The 21,347-nt window shown below is 37.7% G+C and overlaps 1 protein-coding gene across 3 annotated transcripts in view; it reads right to left on the reverse strand.

The window, feature by feature from the left end:
• Window positions 1-14,486, reverse strand: part of UBE2K (ubiquitin conjugating enzyme E2 K) — a 68,416-nt gene extending 53,930 nt beyond the window's left edge. Inside the window, exon 1 of one of the 3 annotated variants that reach the window (XM_014857214.3) lies at window positions 13,969-14,486. In XM_014857214.3, coding sequence (XP_014712700.1) covers window positions 13,969-14,031 — 63 coding nt within the window. In that variant the 5' untranslated portion in view covers window positions 14,032-14,486. The remainder of the gene's footprint in view (window positions 1-13,968) is intronic. The other 2 variants (XM_070506010.1, XM_014857215.3) reach the window with 2 other exon arrangements.
• Window positions 14,487-21,347: the final 6,861 nt, after the last annotated feature.

Here is a 21,347-nt window from a genome sequence, read left to right on the forward strand (position 1 = left end):
GTTAAAGCACTACTATGAGGAATTCTCTAGGATTTTCGGCACTAATGAGACAGTGAGGAAAAAAAGAAGGGCGGGTGTGAGAGAACCACTGTAACTTTCAAAAGACTAAAAATTACATTTATATGCAATTTGTAAACCTTAAGTGGAGCCTGCTTTGAAAAAAGAAAACAAAAGAAAAAAGCTATAAAAGACATTTTTAGTTAACTGGAGAAATATGTGTATTAGACATTAAGGAATTAACAATTTTCTTAGGTAGGATAATCATACATAGGTTATGTAAAAGAATGTTATCTTTAGGAGAAGGATGCCCAAGATTTTCATAGTGAATTACTTTTATAATAGCAATATTAACAATTACTGAATGTAGGTAGTAGAGACACAAGTATACTGTTCTTTCAACTTTTCCTTTGAAAACTTTCTGAAAAAATTAAATAAAAGGAACAGATAAAATGGGACAGTTAATTTTTTTATTTGACTTTCTTTTAAAAAAAAAACCCCAGTGGCCTAGTGGTTAAGTTCAGTATACTCCACTTTGGCGGCCTGGGTTCAGTTCCCGGGCACAGACCTACACGACTCGTCTGTCAGTGGCCATGCTTGGCAGCAGCTCACATACAAAAAGAGGAAAATTGGCAGCAGATGTTAGCTCAGGGCGAATCTTCCTCAGCAAAAAAAAAAAAAAAAAGAAGAAGAAGAAGAAGATTGTATTAGTGGTGAAAATATGATGAAACAGGCTGTCTCATGCAGTGCCACTGCTAGAGTAATTTCCAACAACCTTTCTAGAAAGCACTTTGATCACAAGAACATGAAAAGTTCAGACACTATGACCCATAACTTTTTTCCAGAAATCTATCTTAAAGAAATAAACTCAGATAAAAATTATTATGTAAAGATAATTCCAATCAGTATATATGTAGTGGGGAAAAAACAGAAACTTACAAGTGTTCAACAAAAGAATGGTTTAGTCAGGTAAGACTAAATATTAAATATATAAATACTACTTAATTTAATTTTAATATTTAAAAGAACTTTAAAAGAATATTTAATGCCATGAAGAAAACACAAGCTATATTAAGAGAAAAAAGATACAAAACCGTATACATACTAAGATCTTTATTTGGTAAAAAGAAAAAAAGAATGCTAATATCAAAAGCTATCTGTGGTTGATGAGAGAACGTTGCTTACATTTGTCATCTTTGCACATTTCTTCCAAATTTTCATAGAAGACCAAGAAGACAAGAACTGTCTGTGTTCCTGATAAACAGTAGTAGTAAGCTCTTATCCCCATGGTTATACCCTTGATTTTGTCATTACTCAAAACTGCACCTTTTCCGAAATCCATTTCCAGTTTCTCAGATTCTCAACTTCCTCAGATTAAATTCACTTTAGTACTCCAAACCCAGCTGTTAGCTGGCTTCATCGAAACATCAACACTTTTCTTCATTATCAATCACCTCTAACGACCTCACTTCCCTCCTTAACCAGTTTAGATTCCACGGGCATTCATTATAATCACTCCCTTGCAAATACTCTTGACAACTTTGATGCTTTTCTTCCTTCAATGTACTCACATGGCAAAGCCCCAATGCTAAACTCATTCCCCAATTAACTAAAAAAAAAAATCTATCTTCCTGTGTCTGGCCCAAGCAACATTGCTGGGGAAAAAACACAACCATCACTAATTGGTCTCACGTTCAAGTGAAGACAACAAATCCCAAATGGAAACAGCATTGCCCTAAGTGTCTCTGCTCCTATTAAAGATTAATCCTTCCACTTACACTAGGAATACCACCCCTCTGTTCTTCCCAAGGACTTTGGACCTTCAACTCCACCTCTCTCTAGCATAATCAATTTTTCCCATCCATCAACACACAAACGTACTCTAATACCCAACAGAAAATTTTAAAAAGATCTCTGAAGCCATTTTCTTTTCCAGCTCTCCCTCTTCTCTATTCCTCTATCAAAGCACAATTCCTTTAAAAAGTTGACCATAGTTGCCAGTTCCTCACCTAACTTCCTTTTAGCAACCCACTTGAATCAAACAATCATCTTCACCATTTCAATGAAAATATTCTAGTCAAGGTCACTAATGATTACCACACTGCAAGTTCAATGGTCATTTCTTTCATTCAGCAGCATGACAAAGTTGACCACTTTCTCTTCTTGGAACTCGTCTTCTCTTGGCTTCAATGACACCACACTCTCCTTGTTTTCCTAATAGATCACTAATAGCTCCCTCTCCTTATCCTTTGCTGGTTCTCATCTGCTCAACTTTAAAATGTGCTAGGGACTCAGGACTTTGCCCTAGGCCCCCTCCTTTTCAAACCAAACTCTCCTAGAGCTAAGTCACTCAGTCTAAACTTTAAATAGACAATCTATGATGCCCAAATCTCTCTCCACATCTGAACTCCAGACTCACAATATTTAATTGTTTATTTCCCCACCTTAAAACCTAACAAGAACAAAGGAAAACTCTTAATCTTCCTTGACATCCCCAATGTGCTCCTCCTGCTCTTTCCCACCTCAGAAATTAGCACCACCATCTAACTAGTTGCTAAAGACAAAAATCTAAATGTTTTTTCCAGCTTTTTCACTTTTCCTGTGTACCATCAGCAGGCTTTGGTGACTCCACCTTCAAAACATATTAAAAAAACTTCTACTCCTCTTCAGTCCCCTATTCAATCCTAACCCCAAACTATAATCATCTATTGCCTAGGCTATCTAGAAAGGCTTCCCAAATGATCTTCCTGAATTCATTCCTACCTCCCCACTGCCACACGGCAAGCTGCCTAACCAATTTCCTTTCTCTTTCTTCCTTACTAACAAAATCCTGATTTTAATTGGGGAACAATGTGCTCAGCTATAAAATACATTTCCTAGCCACCCTTAAACCAAGCACAGATTATGACAATCCTGGATAAAAAAATAAAAACAGAGCTCACCGAATGAGGCTTCTCAGAAAGTTCTGTAAAGGGAGCGAACTCAGTTGGCATGTGCCTTATGCCTTTCCCTTTCTGAAATTCAGACATGTTGTCTGGACCTCTAATAGCCATTTTGAGAATTTAAGGACAAGGGTCAAACTCTTAAGAACGGCAAATTGAAAGAAGTAGTCTATTAACATTGTAAAGCTGCTACCCAAGCAAATCTGGGATACTGCCCGTCAGACTTTTCCCATTTGTTTAAACCCCCACTACCATTTCTTTTGGTACGTCCAGCCAAACTCAACCCCTAACTTCTAAATTCTCTTCCCTTACATCTTCAATCTCAATTCATTCTCTAAACAACATCCAAAGTGGTCTTTTAAAAACAAAAATTTTGTCCTTTGCTTTCAACCCTCAAGTGGCTTCCAGAGTAATTTAAAATCCAAGCTCCTTACTTTGGACTTAGGAAGTTTTATGTGGTTGGCTCCTGCTTAGATCTCCAACTTCATCCTGCAGCATTCTCCCCCTTTACCCACAATACTCCAGCCACAATAACCTACTTTTGGTTGTTTAAACATAGCAAATTCATTCCTACTTTAGGGCCTTTACATTAACTGTTTCTTCTAATCTGGAATGTTCTTCCTCTATAGAGATGGCTTTATCATTCAGATCTCAATTTAAGTCTAAAATCCTAGGAAAGGCCTTTTCTGAACACTCAGTCAAAAACAACCAATTATTTTCATGTGTACAATATTATTCTGTTTCTCTGCATTGCATTTATCACTTGTTTATTTGTCTGTCTTCCCTTGCCCCAACTCATCATTATATCCCCAGCACATATCATGGTGCCTAGCATAGAAGGAGCCCTCAACCATTTGTTAAATAAATTAAAGAGCCCTTGGTACTGATGATACAAAGATGGATGAACCATGATGCCTACTCTTGAGGAGCTCAGATCTAGTAGGGAAAAACAGCTTCAAATGACTAAAAAATATTAAAAATTACAGATTTGGGTTTACAGTTACATGGGAATTATATTCAAAGCTCTTATATGTACAAAGAAAAAACAATGGATGGAAATAACAAAATTAAGATGTATCTCTGTATATTTGAAATATTTCATAGATAAAAATATTTTAAAGAAAAAAATTATCCCTGAGGGTGGGATTACAGATAATTTTTACTTTAATATAGTTTCCTGTATTCTCCAAAATTCAATAGTAAGTGAACATGTTACTTTTATTTTTCTAATTTTTTTAAAGATTAGCACCTGAGCTAACATCTGTTGCCAATCTTTTTTTTTTTCCTCCTTCTCCCCAAAGAACCCCAGTACATAGTTGTATATTCTAGTTGTAGATTCTTCTGGGTGTGCTACGTGGGACGCCGCCTCAGCATGGTCTGATGAGCGGTGCCATGTCCGTGCCCAGGATCCACACTGGCGAAACCCCAGCCCACTGAAGCAAAGCATGCGAACTTAACCACTCGGCCATGGGGCCGGCCCCCATTTCTAACTTTTATATTCACAGAAATTGGCTATTTATTTAAAAAGGAAAAGCAATTAAATGGTTCTACATTCTTGACTATATAATGATTACTAGCTTTCTATTTGCATCTAAGAGTTGATCATCCTAATGTATGACTGACTAAATTCCAATTTATCAACCCAAGAATCAGTTTAAGGGTTATCCCCAAGGAACTCTTTCCCTCAGGTTAGGTTACTCCACCCCCACAGTTCTTACTTAAAGTCAACACACGCATATAATTAGCCGTTCAATGTCTCACTGCCTTACCAGATCATAATTTATTTTATAACAGCACAGACCATGTCTATCTTATTAACAACACAGGTGGCATTCAATAAATATTTGTTGAATAAATTAAGAAAAATATAGAATTGAACTAAATAGTTAAACCATAGGAATCCAGATGACGTCACATATAATATTAAACAGACGCCTCTTGAGATCTTGAAAGGGGAAAACTACAAAATAAACCAAAAGGAGTCCCTTCCCACCATCTTATTTCCCAGTTTTTGGCTTGGACATTATATTCATCCCAACTGAGGACTTGACTGATTTATCAACACCTACATGGAACAAGAACACCAACTTCACATGGAGCCTACCTTTATCAACACATTCAACTCTTCCTAGTCCCAGAAGCAGGACAAAAGGTATTACTGTCATAGTGGTTGCAGGTGAGCTCTCTGGAGCTTAAGAAAATCCTTAAACTCATTCAGGAAGACAAGTGCCTCTCGCTTGCCAATCAATGTGCTAAGCAATGGAGAACTGAAAATCAGTAAAATAGGTCTCTACCCTCACTTACAGTTCCTACGGACAGATGGAGATAAAGCACCTAACTAAACCCTAAGGATATAATCAAAGTATGGTCAAGCCCACAGATATAAAAAAATGTCTGACATATATAACCACCTAAAATCTCATCCAAACACCCGATGACCTAGTAATACCACTTTCAGATATACACCCAAAATCCTTCACATGTGCACCAGCAAGAAACTGAAGCAATCAAATGCCCAACAGACAAATGCATAAACTGCAATATATTTTATATAAATTTTTTTTAATGAAGTAACTACTACAGAATGATTTAAGAAAAACGAAGCACAAATGTTTTATTATCACTGCTGATACAATATGGTAGAGATAAAAGCCTGCGCACAGAAGTTAAGGAATGAATTAACTTTTAAGAACCAAATATAGAAGAATATCTTTATGATAATCAAAAAGCACACCATACAGGAAAAGATAAAAAAATGTGGCTACTTTAAGATTAAACTTCAGCAAGACAAAAGATATGACAAAGTTAAATTAAATAAGCAAGTCGTAAAAGGACAAACAATGTATAATAGAGTAGTCAAATTGAGAGACAGAAAGTAGAATGATGATTGACAGGAGCTGGGCATGGGAGAAGTACGGAGTTAGTGTTTATAGGTTTTACAAGATGAAAAGAGTTTTACAAGACAAAAAGAGTTCTAGAGATAGATGGTGGTAATGGTTACAAAACAATGTGAATGTACTTAAGGTCACTGAAATTGTACACTTAAAAATATACAACACGGTAAGTTTTATGGTATGTGTATTTTACCACAATTTCAAAAAAAGAGCATAAAATAAGACAAAGTTAAAAATCAAGCCACATAACGTAAGCAGACAAAATTATGTAAATACATAAAGAATTCCTATAAATCAATAAGAAAAATACAAACCATCCAAATTTTTAAAAGTGGGTAAGGAATGCAAACACTAAATTCACAAAAGAAAGCCTAATGGCCAATAAACACAAAAATATGCTTAATATCTCCACTGACCAGGGAAATAAAAATTAAATAAGCTACCATTTCACATCCATCAGACTGACAAACATCTAAGTCTTACAAACATCAGGTCACTAGAACTCTTAAACACTGCTACTGGAAGTGTAAACTGATACAATCATCAGGAGAACAATGAAGCAATGTCCAGTCATGCAGAAGATGCAAACACACTCAGAAACTACAATTCCACTTCCTAGAAAAACTCTTATGTGCCCAAGAAAACATTCATAATAAATGTTCAATGCATCCTTTTTTTATAATAGCTAAAAGTTGAAACTACATACCATCAGTAGGATGAATTAAAAAAACCTGTGACATGGAATACTATATAGTTTAAATTAAAGAAATAGAGCAATACGCATGGTCACAATGCATAAATCTCAATAAAACAATGCTGAGAAGAAAAGTTGCAGGAGATGTAGAATATTATAATCATCTATGAAGTTTTTTAAATAAAGTTTTAAAACACTGCAAAGTGTTTTAACACTCAAAATACTATGTTTATGTTTATCAATGGTAAAACCAAAAATATGAATGAGAAGGATATATACCAACTTCAGCATAGTGGTTACTTCCAAGAAAGGAGGAGAAGAGAAAAGGGAAAAGTTGCAAAGTGAGCTTTGTCTGTATGTTTTGTTTTATTTCTTGGGGGAAGGGAGTGGGTGTGGGGGGAGAGGACTTAACCCAGTATGAGAGGGGTAAGATCTGTTAAATCTGGACCATGGATATAAAGGTGCTCCTATATTATTTTCTAAACTAAGTGTAAAATATTTCATAATTTTCAAAAAAATCTTTAAAAATAACGAACAGGAAGCAAGCAGCAGATATAATTGTACACTATTCTTTCCACCATGATCTGTAAATGTTTTGGAGTCAAGAGACCTAGTTTCAAACTCCTCTTCCATCAACAAGTTACTTGATATGAGAAACAAAGTTAATTTCTTCAGAGTTGCAACTTTCTAATCTGTAATAAAATAGAATAACATCAATCTCATAAGGCTGCCATATATATAAAATGTCAGTAGGCATTCAACTATAGGTAATTAATACTTTAAATTTGCCATAGAAGCAAAGAACTAAAGAGAGGAAAAGCACACAGTTTTGAATGAAATGAAGTTCATTTCTCACCTTTTCAGAATTACATAAATGAACACCATGGATGTCAGATGGATGTGACCCACGACTTTCTAGCTTCCAAGATACAATTTTAAAATAAATTTTACAAAGGGATTTAAGATTACTTTACATGTCATAGGATTAGAATCTGGATTCCTTGGTCCAGTTCAAGGAGATCACAGCCATTTCAAGAAATCCAAAATAACCCATAACTCTATTATTATCTGAAAGGCTTCCAAATAATTTACTTTTTTCACTTAGAAAGGTCACATTTTAACACAAACTTTTCTCCAACTTATCTTTGTCTCCTAAAGAAATGATTAACCAACACCTTGAGAACAAGGCCCACATGTCTTCTTTTGTATTCCCTTTGGCCACCAGTCCCACGGGTTGTTTGCACACAGATGACAAAGAAACATCATCAGAAGCACTAAAGCCCCTCATCTTACGTCTTTTCTTCAGGCAAATTCACACATAGCTATCACTAAACCACTGAAGGAAACCTTTAGGATTCAAGAACAATAAGCAGAATATGAAAGTGTAGTTAATTTTGATATCCTAACAGCTATACATTTACTAAATGTTTAATACGTCCCAGGCATTGCTCTAAGTACTGTAAAGATTCTCTTAATCTTCTACATTTTCAGATAAGAAAACTGAGATAGAGTCAGTGCTGCAGGTGTTAAACAGAAAAAAGCCAGTACTCAAAGCAAATCTAATTGCCAAGTCCACATTCTTAATCACTAAGTTACCGTACTATGCTTAAGGAGTTAAATATCTCTGCCTCCTGGTAAATTTAAGTTCTCACACCAAGAAAGAAAAGCAAAATACCACTTAAAAACAACAATCAACATTAAACTGTCACAAATTGTACTTAAAAGTCTTATTAGCATTCAGCTTTTATAGTATCATTTATGAGAAAGATAGCCCCATAACGCAACCATATATAATGGTTGGAGAGTCCAGGAATGCAAAAAGCCTGGGTTCATCATTAACCAGATCTGTGTCACTGAGCAACAACTAATCTCTCCAGGCCTCAGTTTCTTGATTTTTAAGATGAGGAGTTTGGCCGAGATCTAAGGTCTCTTTCAACTCTAATATTCAATGCATTTTAACACATTTTCTAAAACATTATTAATTCACTTTGTGAACAAAGATTTTTATGTTTTTTGTTTTTGTTTTTTGAGGAAGATTAGCCCTGAGCTAACATTCTGCCACCAATCCTCTTTTTGCTGAGGAAGACTGGCCCTCAGCTAACATCGGTGCCCATCTTCCTCTACATTATATGTGAGACACCTGCCACAGCATGGCTTGATACACAGTGTGTAGGTACACGCCTGGGATCTGAACGGATGAACCCCAGGCCACTGAAGCAGAGTGGACAAACTTAACCACTATGTCACCGGGCTGGCCCTGAACAAAGATTTTGAAGGAATCTTTTGAAAACTTTCAAAATTAAAAAAATCATATATTATATACTCCTATGGCAATTCTTTTACTCAAATATACTCAAAGCTAATCTGTGCTTTAGAAGTAAGGAAAGTGACAGGAAAGGGGTGAGTTAGGTGGTGTCTATGGTTTTGGTAATACTGTTTCTTGATATGGGTGCTGGTCATACTTTATTGTATGTACATTTTACTTTGATATGAAAAAAGGTATTTATTCCCAAAGATAGTGAAGAAACTTAGAAAGCTGCTCTAACTCCACAACTATGTATGTGTATATCAGAGCTGTGCAACCTTTCTGTTCTAAATATGTAAATGTGTTTCTTGCCCAATTTTATCAATAATCTCTGATCCCTGGTTCCAATTCGGGTGCCTACGGAAGAGATCATTCACTTATAAATTACAGTATTCCTTAATTCTTTTGCAATTGTCTTCTGAAATTTGAGGTCAGTCTTAACTTTCCTTTGGAACACAGCTCAAGAACCTCCCTCCATACACATACCCTCAGAACTCCTACAGCATTTACTCTCTGCATCTGACATTTTTATCTCTCTCCAAACAGGTAAGTCTTTTCACGCTATGGTTAATACGTTCAATAACTGTTGTTAACATATTTACCGGAAAATAAGAATATATGTACTTTACAAAGCATGACATGCCAGGGGATCCCAGATGTGTCTAAATCTATGCCTGATGGACAGAGAGCAGTGTCTTTATAATAGTAAAACAAGAAATGCACCTCTAACACTATTACTTGGACAGGTTTTGATATTTTTCCCCCTCAATCTATAAGCTTTCCTTGCTCAACCCACACCCAGAACCCCATAAGGCACACTACTTAAATAAGTTACACAGAACTATAACTTACGTAACTGTAAAAACAAGCCACTTAAAAACTGTTAAAAAACTGTTCAAATTCTGGTTATATCAGTTTTTAGCAGGCAATTTCATCACCTTTTTCTTTAAACCAAAAAGGATAAGGTTTAAAAGAAAAAGATAAACAGTGGTTTATAAAGGGGAAACAAAGTCTTAAAAACAAAACCAGAACTTTCAAAGCTGGTAGTAGCCATGCTATATAATTTTTGTACCTTTACTGTCCATTCACCTTTGAGATAAATTATACTATACATCTTACATAGTTAATAGTCTTAAACGTTCTTCTAGTGAGTTTCGTCTACAGCAGCGGTTCTCAACATTTGGTTAAGTCTGAAGACATTTTTAGTTGATACAACTGGCAGGCAGAGTAAGGAGGTGAGGAGAGGGTGGGCTGTGCTACTGGCATCTAGTGATAGAAGTCAGGGTTACTGCTAAACATCCTACAATGCACAGGAGAGCCACTTATAACAAAGAATTCATTATCTGCCCAAAATGTCAATAGTGCCAAGGCTGAAAAATCATGGTCTACAGAAATCAAGAGACTATCTTCTAAAGATTTGCAACTAGTTCTACAAAGAATAATCTAGATCAAGCTTAATCAAATATATTAAATTTAAAATGACAATAGATACAAAAATCCACCTAAATGCTTAAGGAAAACTTACACAATAGCAGTTTTCATAAAACCAATTTGTTAATGCCATGGATTTAAATACTCCCTATGAGAATCCTAGAAAATGTTAGCAAAGTGCAGCTACAATATGAAAAAACTACAGGTACCACATAGAACAAGAACAAGCAAGAGTCTGTACACTGATTTAATGATATTTTAATTCATTGAGCTTTAAATTTAAAAATATTTTACATATTGAAATGCAAGTAAATATTTAAGTTAATTACAGGTAATAATTATTTTAATGTTTAAACTAACAAATTAGTTGTGTTTAAATCCTTTAACCAGCAATACAAACCAGGCTCAAATATTTTGAAACAATTAAAACCATGCCTATCCTTGGCAAGTCATAACAGTGTGGTACAACATAACCACAAGCAAACTTAGATCCAAATCCAAAACTATATATTTGTAGAGAAATAATTTAACTTCTGTGAATCTCAATTTCCCCATCTAAGAAATAAGAAATTTAATTCAAAGACCTGTTCTTGAGAATTAGCAATACTGTATAAACAAATGGTACTGAGAGCCACTCTACAAACAGTTGTTAGTCAACAGCAGTAATAATTAATACTAGTAAATAATAGAACCCATGAATACAGATTATGGTTTTATTATATCCTCCCAATCAATTCACTTATGTAATTCAACTCAGAAAAGAACTAGGAAATCTACTTTAAATCAATTTTCCTTTCCTAGCAACTTTGAAACATTACTTAAAATTCACACTCAGATTTAAAAATTATTATCTGACAGATATAGAACAGATTTCCCAAGACAGTCTCAAGGAAAAAACGGCCAAGATGGGGCCTCACTTATGATTTTGACTAAATAACATATTCACATGATTCAAAATTCAAAAGGGATCTTTTGATGCCTGTTGCCCTGGACACCCTTCCTACCAGAAGCAACCAATTTTACCAATTTCTCACTAAATTTTTCACCTATACAAATACACGTATTTCCCCACTTCTGACACAAATGGCGGCCTCCTCCACACTATTCTGTACCTTACTTCTCACATCTGATTTATCTTGAAGCTATATTTTAATTAACTCCACACTCCCAGAACGGCTACTTCTAACTTCTTAGGCTAGAATTCAGCAAATATCAGCTATCTTTACAAAGGCACTTAAAAGGCCAAAAAAAAAAGTCCATAAATCAACCAGTATTCTTAGTAAACACAAGCGTATGAAATAAACTTTGGTAAACTGGAGATTTACATAGGTGACATGATGAAATACCTGATTACTTGACCAGCCACTCAAAATACTGCATTTACACACTTAAAAAGAAAACACATGGACTGTACTACAAGTCCTTCAATGAGTTGAAAATAATAAACATAATCCACTTATAGAACCTGGCCTCCTAAAACAGCGATGAAATAAAATATTGGTGAAAATAAAGGTATTTACTGATTATATCCCAAGATTAAATTATCTGATCCATTCCTAAATGTTCTTTGCAACTTACTTTCTGGAAGAAGTTTCCTTCCAGATTTATAAAGGTACTGTTCTTAAAATAATTTGTTTGCGTTTCCTCTTTCTTCCTCTAAAAAACACTGACACTTGAAACAAGGCTTCATCATCTCTCGCATATTAAAAGCAGTATTATTTTAACAATATGCATTACTAGAGCAATACAAGATATCTCTTAAGCTTCAAATTAAGTTATAAGAATATCATGGTGAAAAGCCACCTGACAAAAAGCAGAGACCATATGAATTACAAGAACAGTAACTTACCACTTTTAAGAATAGAAAATAAGGCATTAGAAGTCTTATTTTAAGTTTTGGGCTTGTATAACCATATTATAGAAGAAATGTTTTAGTCTCTTGGTAACAATATGAGCTGCAATGTCTCATTAAGAATCTATATGTCAACTATCCTGGAATATATTTTCTTATTAAATAAAAAGTTAGAATTATTGTTTCACTGTTTATCAGTACAGACATTTATGACTATTTCTGCACTGTATCACAAAAATACAAAGTCATCCTTCCATTCAGAGTTTTGGCACTTGAACAAATACACAACTCAGAGTTCATACACATGCTCTGTAAAACCGATCACTACTTACATACTACTACATTCAATAAATCTGTTAGTATTTGTCACTTTTTAACATTTTTAAAGAATTATTCTAATTAGAAAGATACATAATCACTGTGGATTCAGTGGCACAAATAAAGCTCAAGTGCTATCAGACTTACGTCAATTACTCATGACATACTTAGAATGTTGAATTTCACAAATCACTAAGATTATCAAAGCACCAACATAACAGAAAAATACAAATAGCAATGATAACATTCAATAATGGTATGTGACATCTTAAAAAAAATAACCTTTTCAGTACTACTTTTTAATCTTTGTTAAATCCAAGGAGGAAAAACAACCTAGCATTCTTGTTGATTTCGGTATGAAAAACTTTACGGATACTTCCACAGTTTTGAATCAAATTACTAGAACATTTTGAATATCTTATATAAATAAGACGTGGTCAACACTAGAGTATTTAAATACTGCAGGACTCAAGAGCAGCTTGAGACAAAATATTTTTTAACCATTTCAAATACGGTACTTTGGGATAAACCTACTCACTTAATAAAAAGGTATAACAATGTATTAATCTGGTGAAACCCCATGTTTTTAATAGGGCTGTTTTTCAAAAGTTAAGAATCAAGTTAACTAGGAGGGACATCATAATGAAGTTTCATGGTACAACACAACAGAGTCACAGAGGCATTGTCTTAGGAAAGACTCTCAGATCTGTAACTTGTAAACAACATTTTGAAACAAGCTACTCACAAACTCTATTATTTTTTCCTAGCTAAAAATATTTAAACGTCTTTAACACATCAAACTACTTGCCTTTACCCAGTCAAAAAGCTCTAGATGTCAAGAGAAAAGAGGCCTAGGAATGGGCGTAAAGTGAAAATGAAATAATGGTCTAATTTGGAATTAATTTCCTATGCCAGGTGAAAATTCCCTTAACCACCACCCAAATAAGATAGCATCCCATTATGTCTCCCCTTCTCTCCCAACATCCAACTAAGAGGGAGTAACTCTGAACGTCCTTCTCCTTTCATCAATACCTACGGACTCTCATCGCCCCTTCCCTAAGTAAAGGACAGGGGAGGCCAGACAGGGTATAACCCAGAATACCCTTAAAAGTGTGGGCCTTTGAGCGGCGCGGCTCTCCGGATCCAGTTACCACCTTTCCCCTTCCCCCAACCCACTTCCCGGGTTTTCTCAGGCTCGGCCTGCTCCCTCCCCACCCTACAGCCACACTTCCAGCTGTTGCCACAGCCTCGGGGCTCTCTCTAGAGCTCACACCCCGTCGAGAAGTGCCCCCTTCTCCATCTGCCCCTCCAACCGGGTTCCTCTCCAGACCACCCGCCCGCGAGACCGTCCATCCCAGGGCCCGGCGAGGGGAGGGGAAGGCGGCGGAAGGAGGGGGAGACTGCTGCTTCCCCGCGGGCAGAAGGGCGGCCGCAAGGAGCGCCACCCGGGGGTTACCGGGGACAGCGGGATCGCGGCTGGAAGGGCCCTCCCGCCCTGGGCTGAGGTGGGGGATGTCCGGGAGTTCATTTCTGACCTCCTCGCTCTTCAGCACCTCCTTGAACTCCCGCTTGATTCGCTGCACCGCGATGTTGGCCATGTCTCCGCCCGCAGCTGATTCGTACCCGCCTCCTCCGCCACCGCTACGACCACCGCCACCGCCGCCACCTCTTCCTCCACCGCCTCCTCCCTCGGCGATTCACACCCGAGCCCAGGAAGGCTGCCACTGCCACCCTGGCCGCCGCGCTCCCCTCAGTGTGGAATCACCTCCGCGCCCGGCCACCAAAATGGCGCCGGGTCCGCGCATGCGCACGACGCTGACCCGGCCGGGCGGCGCAGCCGCTCCCGTTGTAGCCCCATACGCCTCAGCCGCGAGCCCGCGCCGCGCGCCGCTGCCCGAGCTGCCGCCGCGTGGCTCCGCCCTGCCGGCGTCTGGGGGCAGGAGGGTGCGGCCTGAGTGCTGACCAGCGCTGCCCGGCCTCCCGGGGCGTCTCTGCGCCTCCGCCCGTCTTCCAGCCAGTGTGGTATGGGCCGGGCTTCCAGCCCCCAAACTCTGACCGAAGGCTCGAGTCCACCCTGACGGGTTCACGCGGCCCCACGCGGCTTGGATCGCCGCCTGACTCAGCCAGACCCAGAACCCCGGGCGTGATGTGCTCGGCTGTGTCTAGCCTATGAAAACACTATCCCAGAACTCAGTCCGGCCCATTTTCTGTTGGGATAGGCCCAGAAAATCCACTGCAGTCAGGTTTTGTTCTGAAGCCATTGTAGTGTCACTATTGTTACGATCATTCCAGGTACTACAGATCTTTGAATTAAGCATGGTCACTGTTGGGTCCTGTCAGGTGTATTTGGGACGGGTACTCCATGGAGATGCCTGAGGTGGGTTTAAAAGCCAGATGTTGATCTTTGACCTATTTAGTTAATACCGAGTCATGGAACTAAAACCGTAGTTCTTAAACTTGAGTGTACATCAGAATCCCTGGAGAGCTTATTTTAAAAACAGGTTGCTGAGCCCCATCCCTGGAGTGTGAAGTGGGCCTAATAATTTGCATTTTTAGCAAGTTCCCGGATGCTTGCTGCTCCTGCTGCTGGTTCAGGGTCCACACTATGAGAACCACTGAACAAAGGCCTGTGGAAATACTTTATGTATTAAAGTGAAAAATGGAGAAATAGGTGCTTCTTTGGGGAGAAGGGCAGCTTCGCTTCTGAAGCCTAGGGCCTACAACGGTGTCTGGCGCTAATAAGCTCTCAATAAATATTGAATGGATAAAATGAATGAAGATAAATGAATAAAGACAAAAGTAAAATGTTTTAAGTGGAAAGTAAGTTTTAAAGGCAATTGGAAAGTAGTTGCCAAGGTTTACAGTAAGTAATATGATTTTGGTGCTGAGAGGTACTTTGAATAGAACATTTTGGAATGAGTCATAAAGTTTATATTTCATGCACTTCTTTCACACTAACCCATCGGTAAAATATCCTATTAGAAAAATATCGCAAATCTACGGTCTTAGCAAAGCTTACTAAAATTGTGGCAGCAAAAAAGGAAATAGCCCCTGGTGTGAATCATTCAGTGGAGGCACACGGCAAAAAAGAATTTCTTGAATTCCTGTCACAGGCACAGAGTGTGGACTTTTGATTCCAGCTCTCCTCCATGCCAGCTCTCTTGGCCAGCCTTGGTTTCCTCATCTGCATGATAAGGAAGCTGGGTTAGGTAGATGATCTCTTTCAAGTTTTAAGAGTTCAGATTTCTAAAGCATTATCTCGAAACATTTCTCTAAACGGACTAACATAAATTATAAAAACCCTCCAGCAGAGCCCCCTAGTGGTCCTAACAGGAACCAACTATATATGTGGGTCATACAGTGAATTATTGGTATAATGTAAATCATGCAATGCTACATATGTGTATTGGTGCTAGTACAGTAAAAATGATTATTTCGAAGCTTGCCAAATTTTTTTGAATACTTTACATTTATAACCTTCATTCAGTTCCCAGCCTTAATCTTCGAACTTCAAAGAAACTTGCAACACTCAAATCACAGGGAAATTGCTAAGAAGGGTATGGTAATTTCTTTGGGGGAGACGAGTTTGGTAATTTTTAAATGCACATAATTATTGGCCCTGAAATTCTACTTCTAGGGAGTCATTCTGCAGTCCTTCCAGAGAATGAGGCAACTGCATATTAACTGATATGAGATAATCCTCAAAATACCTTTTAAGGGGAAAAAAGCACTATGCTAAATGCGATGTGGTATCCTGGATTGGACCCTAGAACTGAAAGGACATAAGCTAGCGAAATCTGAACAAGTTTTGAAATTTAGTTAACAGTATTGAACCAATGTTTGTTTCTTAGTTTTGACATGGTACTATGGTTGTGTAAGATGTTAACATTAGTAGAAGTGAGTAAAGAGTATATAAAAATCTCTGAAACTTTTCTGTAAATCTACAATTATTCCAAAAGAAAAAGTTTACTTTTAAAAAAGCACTATACAGTCCATAATGTGTATAGTATACCACCATATGTGTGAGGGAAGAAAGGAATATGCTTGTGTATATAATGCTTGTGAATCCATAAAATATCACTGGAAAAATACATAAGAAACTGACAACAGTAGTTATCTCTGAGAAAGCAACTTAAGTGCCTTGGAGAAGGCAAAGTGGGAGACTTTTCACCATGTATCCTGTTGTATATTTTACCTATTCAAAACTAAATTTTTAGGGGCTGGCCCGGTGGTGCAGCGGTTAAGTTTGCACGTTCCGCTTCAGTGGCCCGGGGTTCACTGGTTTGGATCCCGGGTGCAGACATAGCACTGTTAAGCAGGCCATGCTGTGGTAGGCATCCCACATATAAAGTAGAGGAAGATGGGCACGGATGTTAGCTCAGGGCCAGTCTTCCTCAGCAAAAAGAGGAGGATGGCAAGAGATGTTAGCTCAGGGCTAATCTTCCTCAAAAAAACCTAAATTTTTAAAAATGAGTTTCTAATAATGCAGATTATAAGCTCTTGATTATTATGATCTAGTTCTGATTGATTGCTTACTTAATTAATTATTGAGTGCCTACTATGTGCCAGGCATGTTCTAGGCCCTGGTGGCATATCAGTGAACAAGAGACAAACTTTTGGAATTGTAGGCTTTACATTCTAGCAGGGATGGGGAGAATTCATCTCAAATATAGTCTGCAGACATCTAGGAGTCCCTGAGATGTTTCCAGAGGTCAGTCTGCAATGCCCAAACTATTATCATAATAAAACTAAGACATTATTTGCCTTTTTACTGTGTTGACCCTTGCACTGATGATGTAAAAGCTATAGTGGGCAAAAAAATTACTGTACTAGTAATAATTTTATTAATGCCACACACTCACTATTAAAAAATTCCAGTTCCACTTTAGAATGTCTTTGATGAAGCAGTAGAAATTACTGATTTTATTAAACCTCAACTTTTGAGTATGTCTTCTTAATAGTCTGTGTGATGCATGGGAAGGATACATAAATAGCCATCTGCTGCCTACCAAAGTACCTGGGAAAGCACTTGTCCAGTGGGTTGAGTTGTGAGCTGAACTAGCCACTTTTTTCATGGAACACCATTTTTACTTAATGATTGAGACAAACTATGTTTATTAAGGGTTGGCTATTTGGCAGACATTTTATCAAAAATGAACACGTGGGCCTGACACTTCAAGGAAAACAACTGGCAGAATTTGTTGCCAATGATAACATTCAAACTTGCAACTGAAAATTAGTTTTAGAAAACATATCTACCACTGTAACTTGGCAACGTCCCAATACACTTAAAGGCGTTTCTGATTAAATTGGTGGTGATAACAACAAATGCGATTGCTTGGAATTATAGAATGAAATGTGTCAACATTTGGAAGACCTGCATAAATCTGTGAATCAATATTTTCCAAATGTACAGTACACGATGTTGCAAAATCACACATGGGTAAAACATCAACTCAAGGTGCAAGATAGACCAATGGATTTTAATGTAAAAGAATACAAAAAGTTCATTGATAAAATTTTGGATTCCACATTGCAACTAAGCTTTACAAAACTACCATTTGTCTAGATTTAATGTAATATTAAAGAAGAATATCCACAATTATCTGAAAAAGTTATTAAAATATTCCTTCCCTTTCCATCTATGTTGGAGGCTGGATTTTCTTCATATACTTCAATAAAAACAACATATGCAACATGTTGAATGCAAAAGCATATACGAAAATCCAGCTGTGTTCTATTAAGTGAGGCATTAAAGAGATTTTGTTTTGGAAAATATATTTTCACTAAAGATATATTATTTATGTGAGCCTGTAATGAGCTTATATAGTTATTTATTAATAAATGTTTCAATAATTTATCAGTTTTAATTTTTAACACAATGTTGTTTAACCCACATAAACAAATGCGCTTTGGAATCCTCAATATTTTTGAAGAGTATGAAGGAGTCCTGAGTATGTTTGAGCATACAAGTACTGCTTAAACACGAGGATTAGATCGAAAAGTCACACACTTTCAGAATATATAATTTACATGAACATTATACATGTGAAGTTGTAAAATTGGTTTTAGATGATGGAGGAAAGTTAATCTGGTAACTCTTCTGTTGCCCCTAACAGAACAATGTGTTTGGATGTGCTGATTCACATTAAAAAAAATGCAGCAAGGCGTAATAGGGCTTTGCTGACCCCTGATAATAATTGCCAACGCTAGAAATGTGCAAGTCTTCCTTTTTGTAGCTCTTGCTGGTTATTATTTCTGCTGTTCAGATTCAAATTTCCTGTTCTTCTGAATGCAGAGTGATTTTTTTTTCTACAGCTCTTTCCTGACCTTGTGATTTGCCTGCTTTGTGAGACTTTTTTCCTTTCTTTCTCTCACCACTGCCTATTCTACCTAAGCCTCTCATTTAACTCTCTTTTTGAAACACCCAGTTATAACTCTGAGATCATTCTGCCTTTTTTTTTTTCTTTCACTGAGTTCTGCCCTTCCTATCTTATTAACTCCTCTCCCCTACCTGCCCCAGCTGGGGTGAGAAGCTGGAGCAGCAAGAGTGGAAAGCAGCATTTAGATCCACAGCCGAACTTCTAAACTTAGCTCCAGGCCAGTGGGCACTACAGGATGGATTGTAATGCACACTATGTTATTCCAAATTTAGAGATTAGATCAGAACCCCCACCACTGTGGCTTTCAAAGTATCTGCAGCATGAGTGGAATGCTGGTTTTAACAGTACAGAATATATTTTCTTGTCTTAAATTACTGATTAGGTTCCTATCAGGTACAGAGGTTCTTTAGGTGGGAGTTCTTTAAGGAAAGGACCTCATAATTCCACTTTGTCCAAAGAATATGAAGCTACAAGTGGGACGTGGCTATATGGCCTTCACACTTCACATTCACGACACAAGCCACCTTTCCGGTAGACTGCCCTCTGATGACCATCCCAATTGTTTTTGCTGGATTGGTTAATTCCTTTCTGACCTCTAAACCAGAGTCCTCTAATTTAGAGCCTAGAATCACTGGGGCCCCAATGCAAAGATCCCAATCCTTCAGAAGCTCCTCTTCAAAATCCTCTTCCTTTGGTCATCTCAAAGGCCATGAACTCATCAACATGGGAACTTTTCACTAACTAAAATCCACAACTAGCTTCTACCTACTCAACTCCTCAGTTATGTCAATTATTTATCATTTATTTAGAATACAGATTTTCCTAAATTATGTAAGCCTCATTAAGTCAGCCAGATAATCTTCATTTTGCTCCTCCAAATCCACTCTCCAACATTCTCTACTCTGTGCCTCTAGATACTGGAAGTATGATCCACAATGTTGTTTCTAATCAACAAGACTTCCTTACCTTCTGGATTCTAGTTGAGTGTGGCCGGTGGGAGGCACTGGCAGGAGATGAGGCTAAGGGTTAACAACGCAGTATTTCCCTACCAAAGGCTACACATCCTGTCCAATAGCTTTCCCCTTCAGCTGTAGCTACAGCTACTGCTGTAGCTCTTTCCGGATTCTGATAATCTTGTTCCCTTTACCCCCTCAAGCCTGGAGGTGCCAAGAGCTCCCTGCTGTTGTTAGTCTTTGTCAGCTTCCTTTAACTTTTTAAAAATAGTCTCCTCAACAAACTCTTCTAATTAACCACCTGCTTCCCTCCAAGACCCTGTCTGATACACCAAGGTACAACCATAATTTCTTACTCTCTTGGGTGTTGCTATTATTGAGGAAAATTACGACTCTGTCTCTACTGTTCTGCAGCTTCCTCATCAGGATTACTCAAGGAGCTCAGGGTTAACAACTTTCCCCACTAGAGTGAAGATCAAGCTCTGAAGGGCCAACTGAGAGTGACCACTGAAGACATTGCCCTATGAGGAGTAGGTAAATATTTTTCCCTTTCTTGGTGCTGCCGGGAGTGGAGATTCATGCCGACTTTCACGGCTCTATAGATGACCATTCAACTGTACTATCCTAAGGAATGGCTCCTTTCCAGGGTAACAATCTAGCTTTAAGTCCCTCTTCCCAGAGGCTTAGGGAAGAATATGCACAAGAAATTCCCCTGTGCTCTCTGAAGTGAGCCAGCACCATCACTTAGGCACTTTCAGGAGACCCTACAGAGGCCAGGCTTCTCAGGATAAGAGAGCTGTCGCGAAAAGCATACTCCAAAGTAGCAGAAGACATACTCATCATACAAACATCTCAGCAAAAGCACTGTGATCAGAATTTGATGCAATTCTATTTTATCCTCCTTTTTATGATTTTGATTTATTCACAATAGTATGCATTCTTACACATCTTTAACCTATCAGCATAATATTTTCTTAAGTTAACATTAGGAAGGAGGCTAATTTTAAAGAAAAATAGTTTAAATAGCATTTGGTAATTTATTATTCCACAATTTTGTTTATTTGATTAGGGAAGGTACATCCTCATATTTCCCATCTGAAAAGTTCAGGAAAGCACTTAGATACTACAACAATTAGAGCTTAAGGATGTCTAGACTGGTATGTAAACTAAGCACACTTACTGCTAAATGGAATTATTATTATTATTTTTTTAAATATTTTATTTTTTCCTTTTTCTCCCAAAGCCCCCTGGTACATAGTTGTGTATTTCTAGTTGTGTTATGTGGAATGTCACCTCAGCATGGCCTGATGAGCAGTGCCATGTCCGCGCCAAGGATTTGAACCGGCAAAACCCTGGGCTGCCAAAGCAGAGCATGCGAACTTAATCACTCAGCCATGGGGCCGGCCCCCTAAATAGAATTATTTTTTAAAAACAATGAAACCTTATTCACCACACTAGACAATTAGATTTTTAGATTTCTGTCTTTAATAAAACTGAGTACCAAGGCTTTCTGTACAGGCTCTCCCTAGGCTTCTTTACAACACCTCATCTCAAGCTTTCTATTTTTTTAAATTGCGC

This window comes from Equus asinus, chromosome 3 (genome assembly GCF_041296235.1).
Source record: "Equus asinus isolate D_3611 breed Donkey chromosome 3, EquAss-T2T_v2, whole genome shotgun sequence".
Taxonomy (NCBI): Eukaryota; Metazoa; Chordata; class Mammalia; order Perissodactyla; family Equidae; genus Equus; species Equus asinus.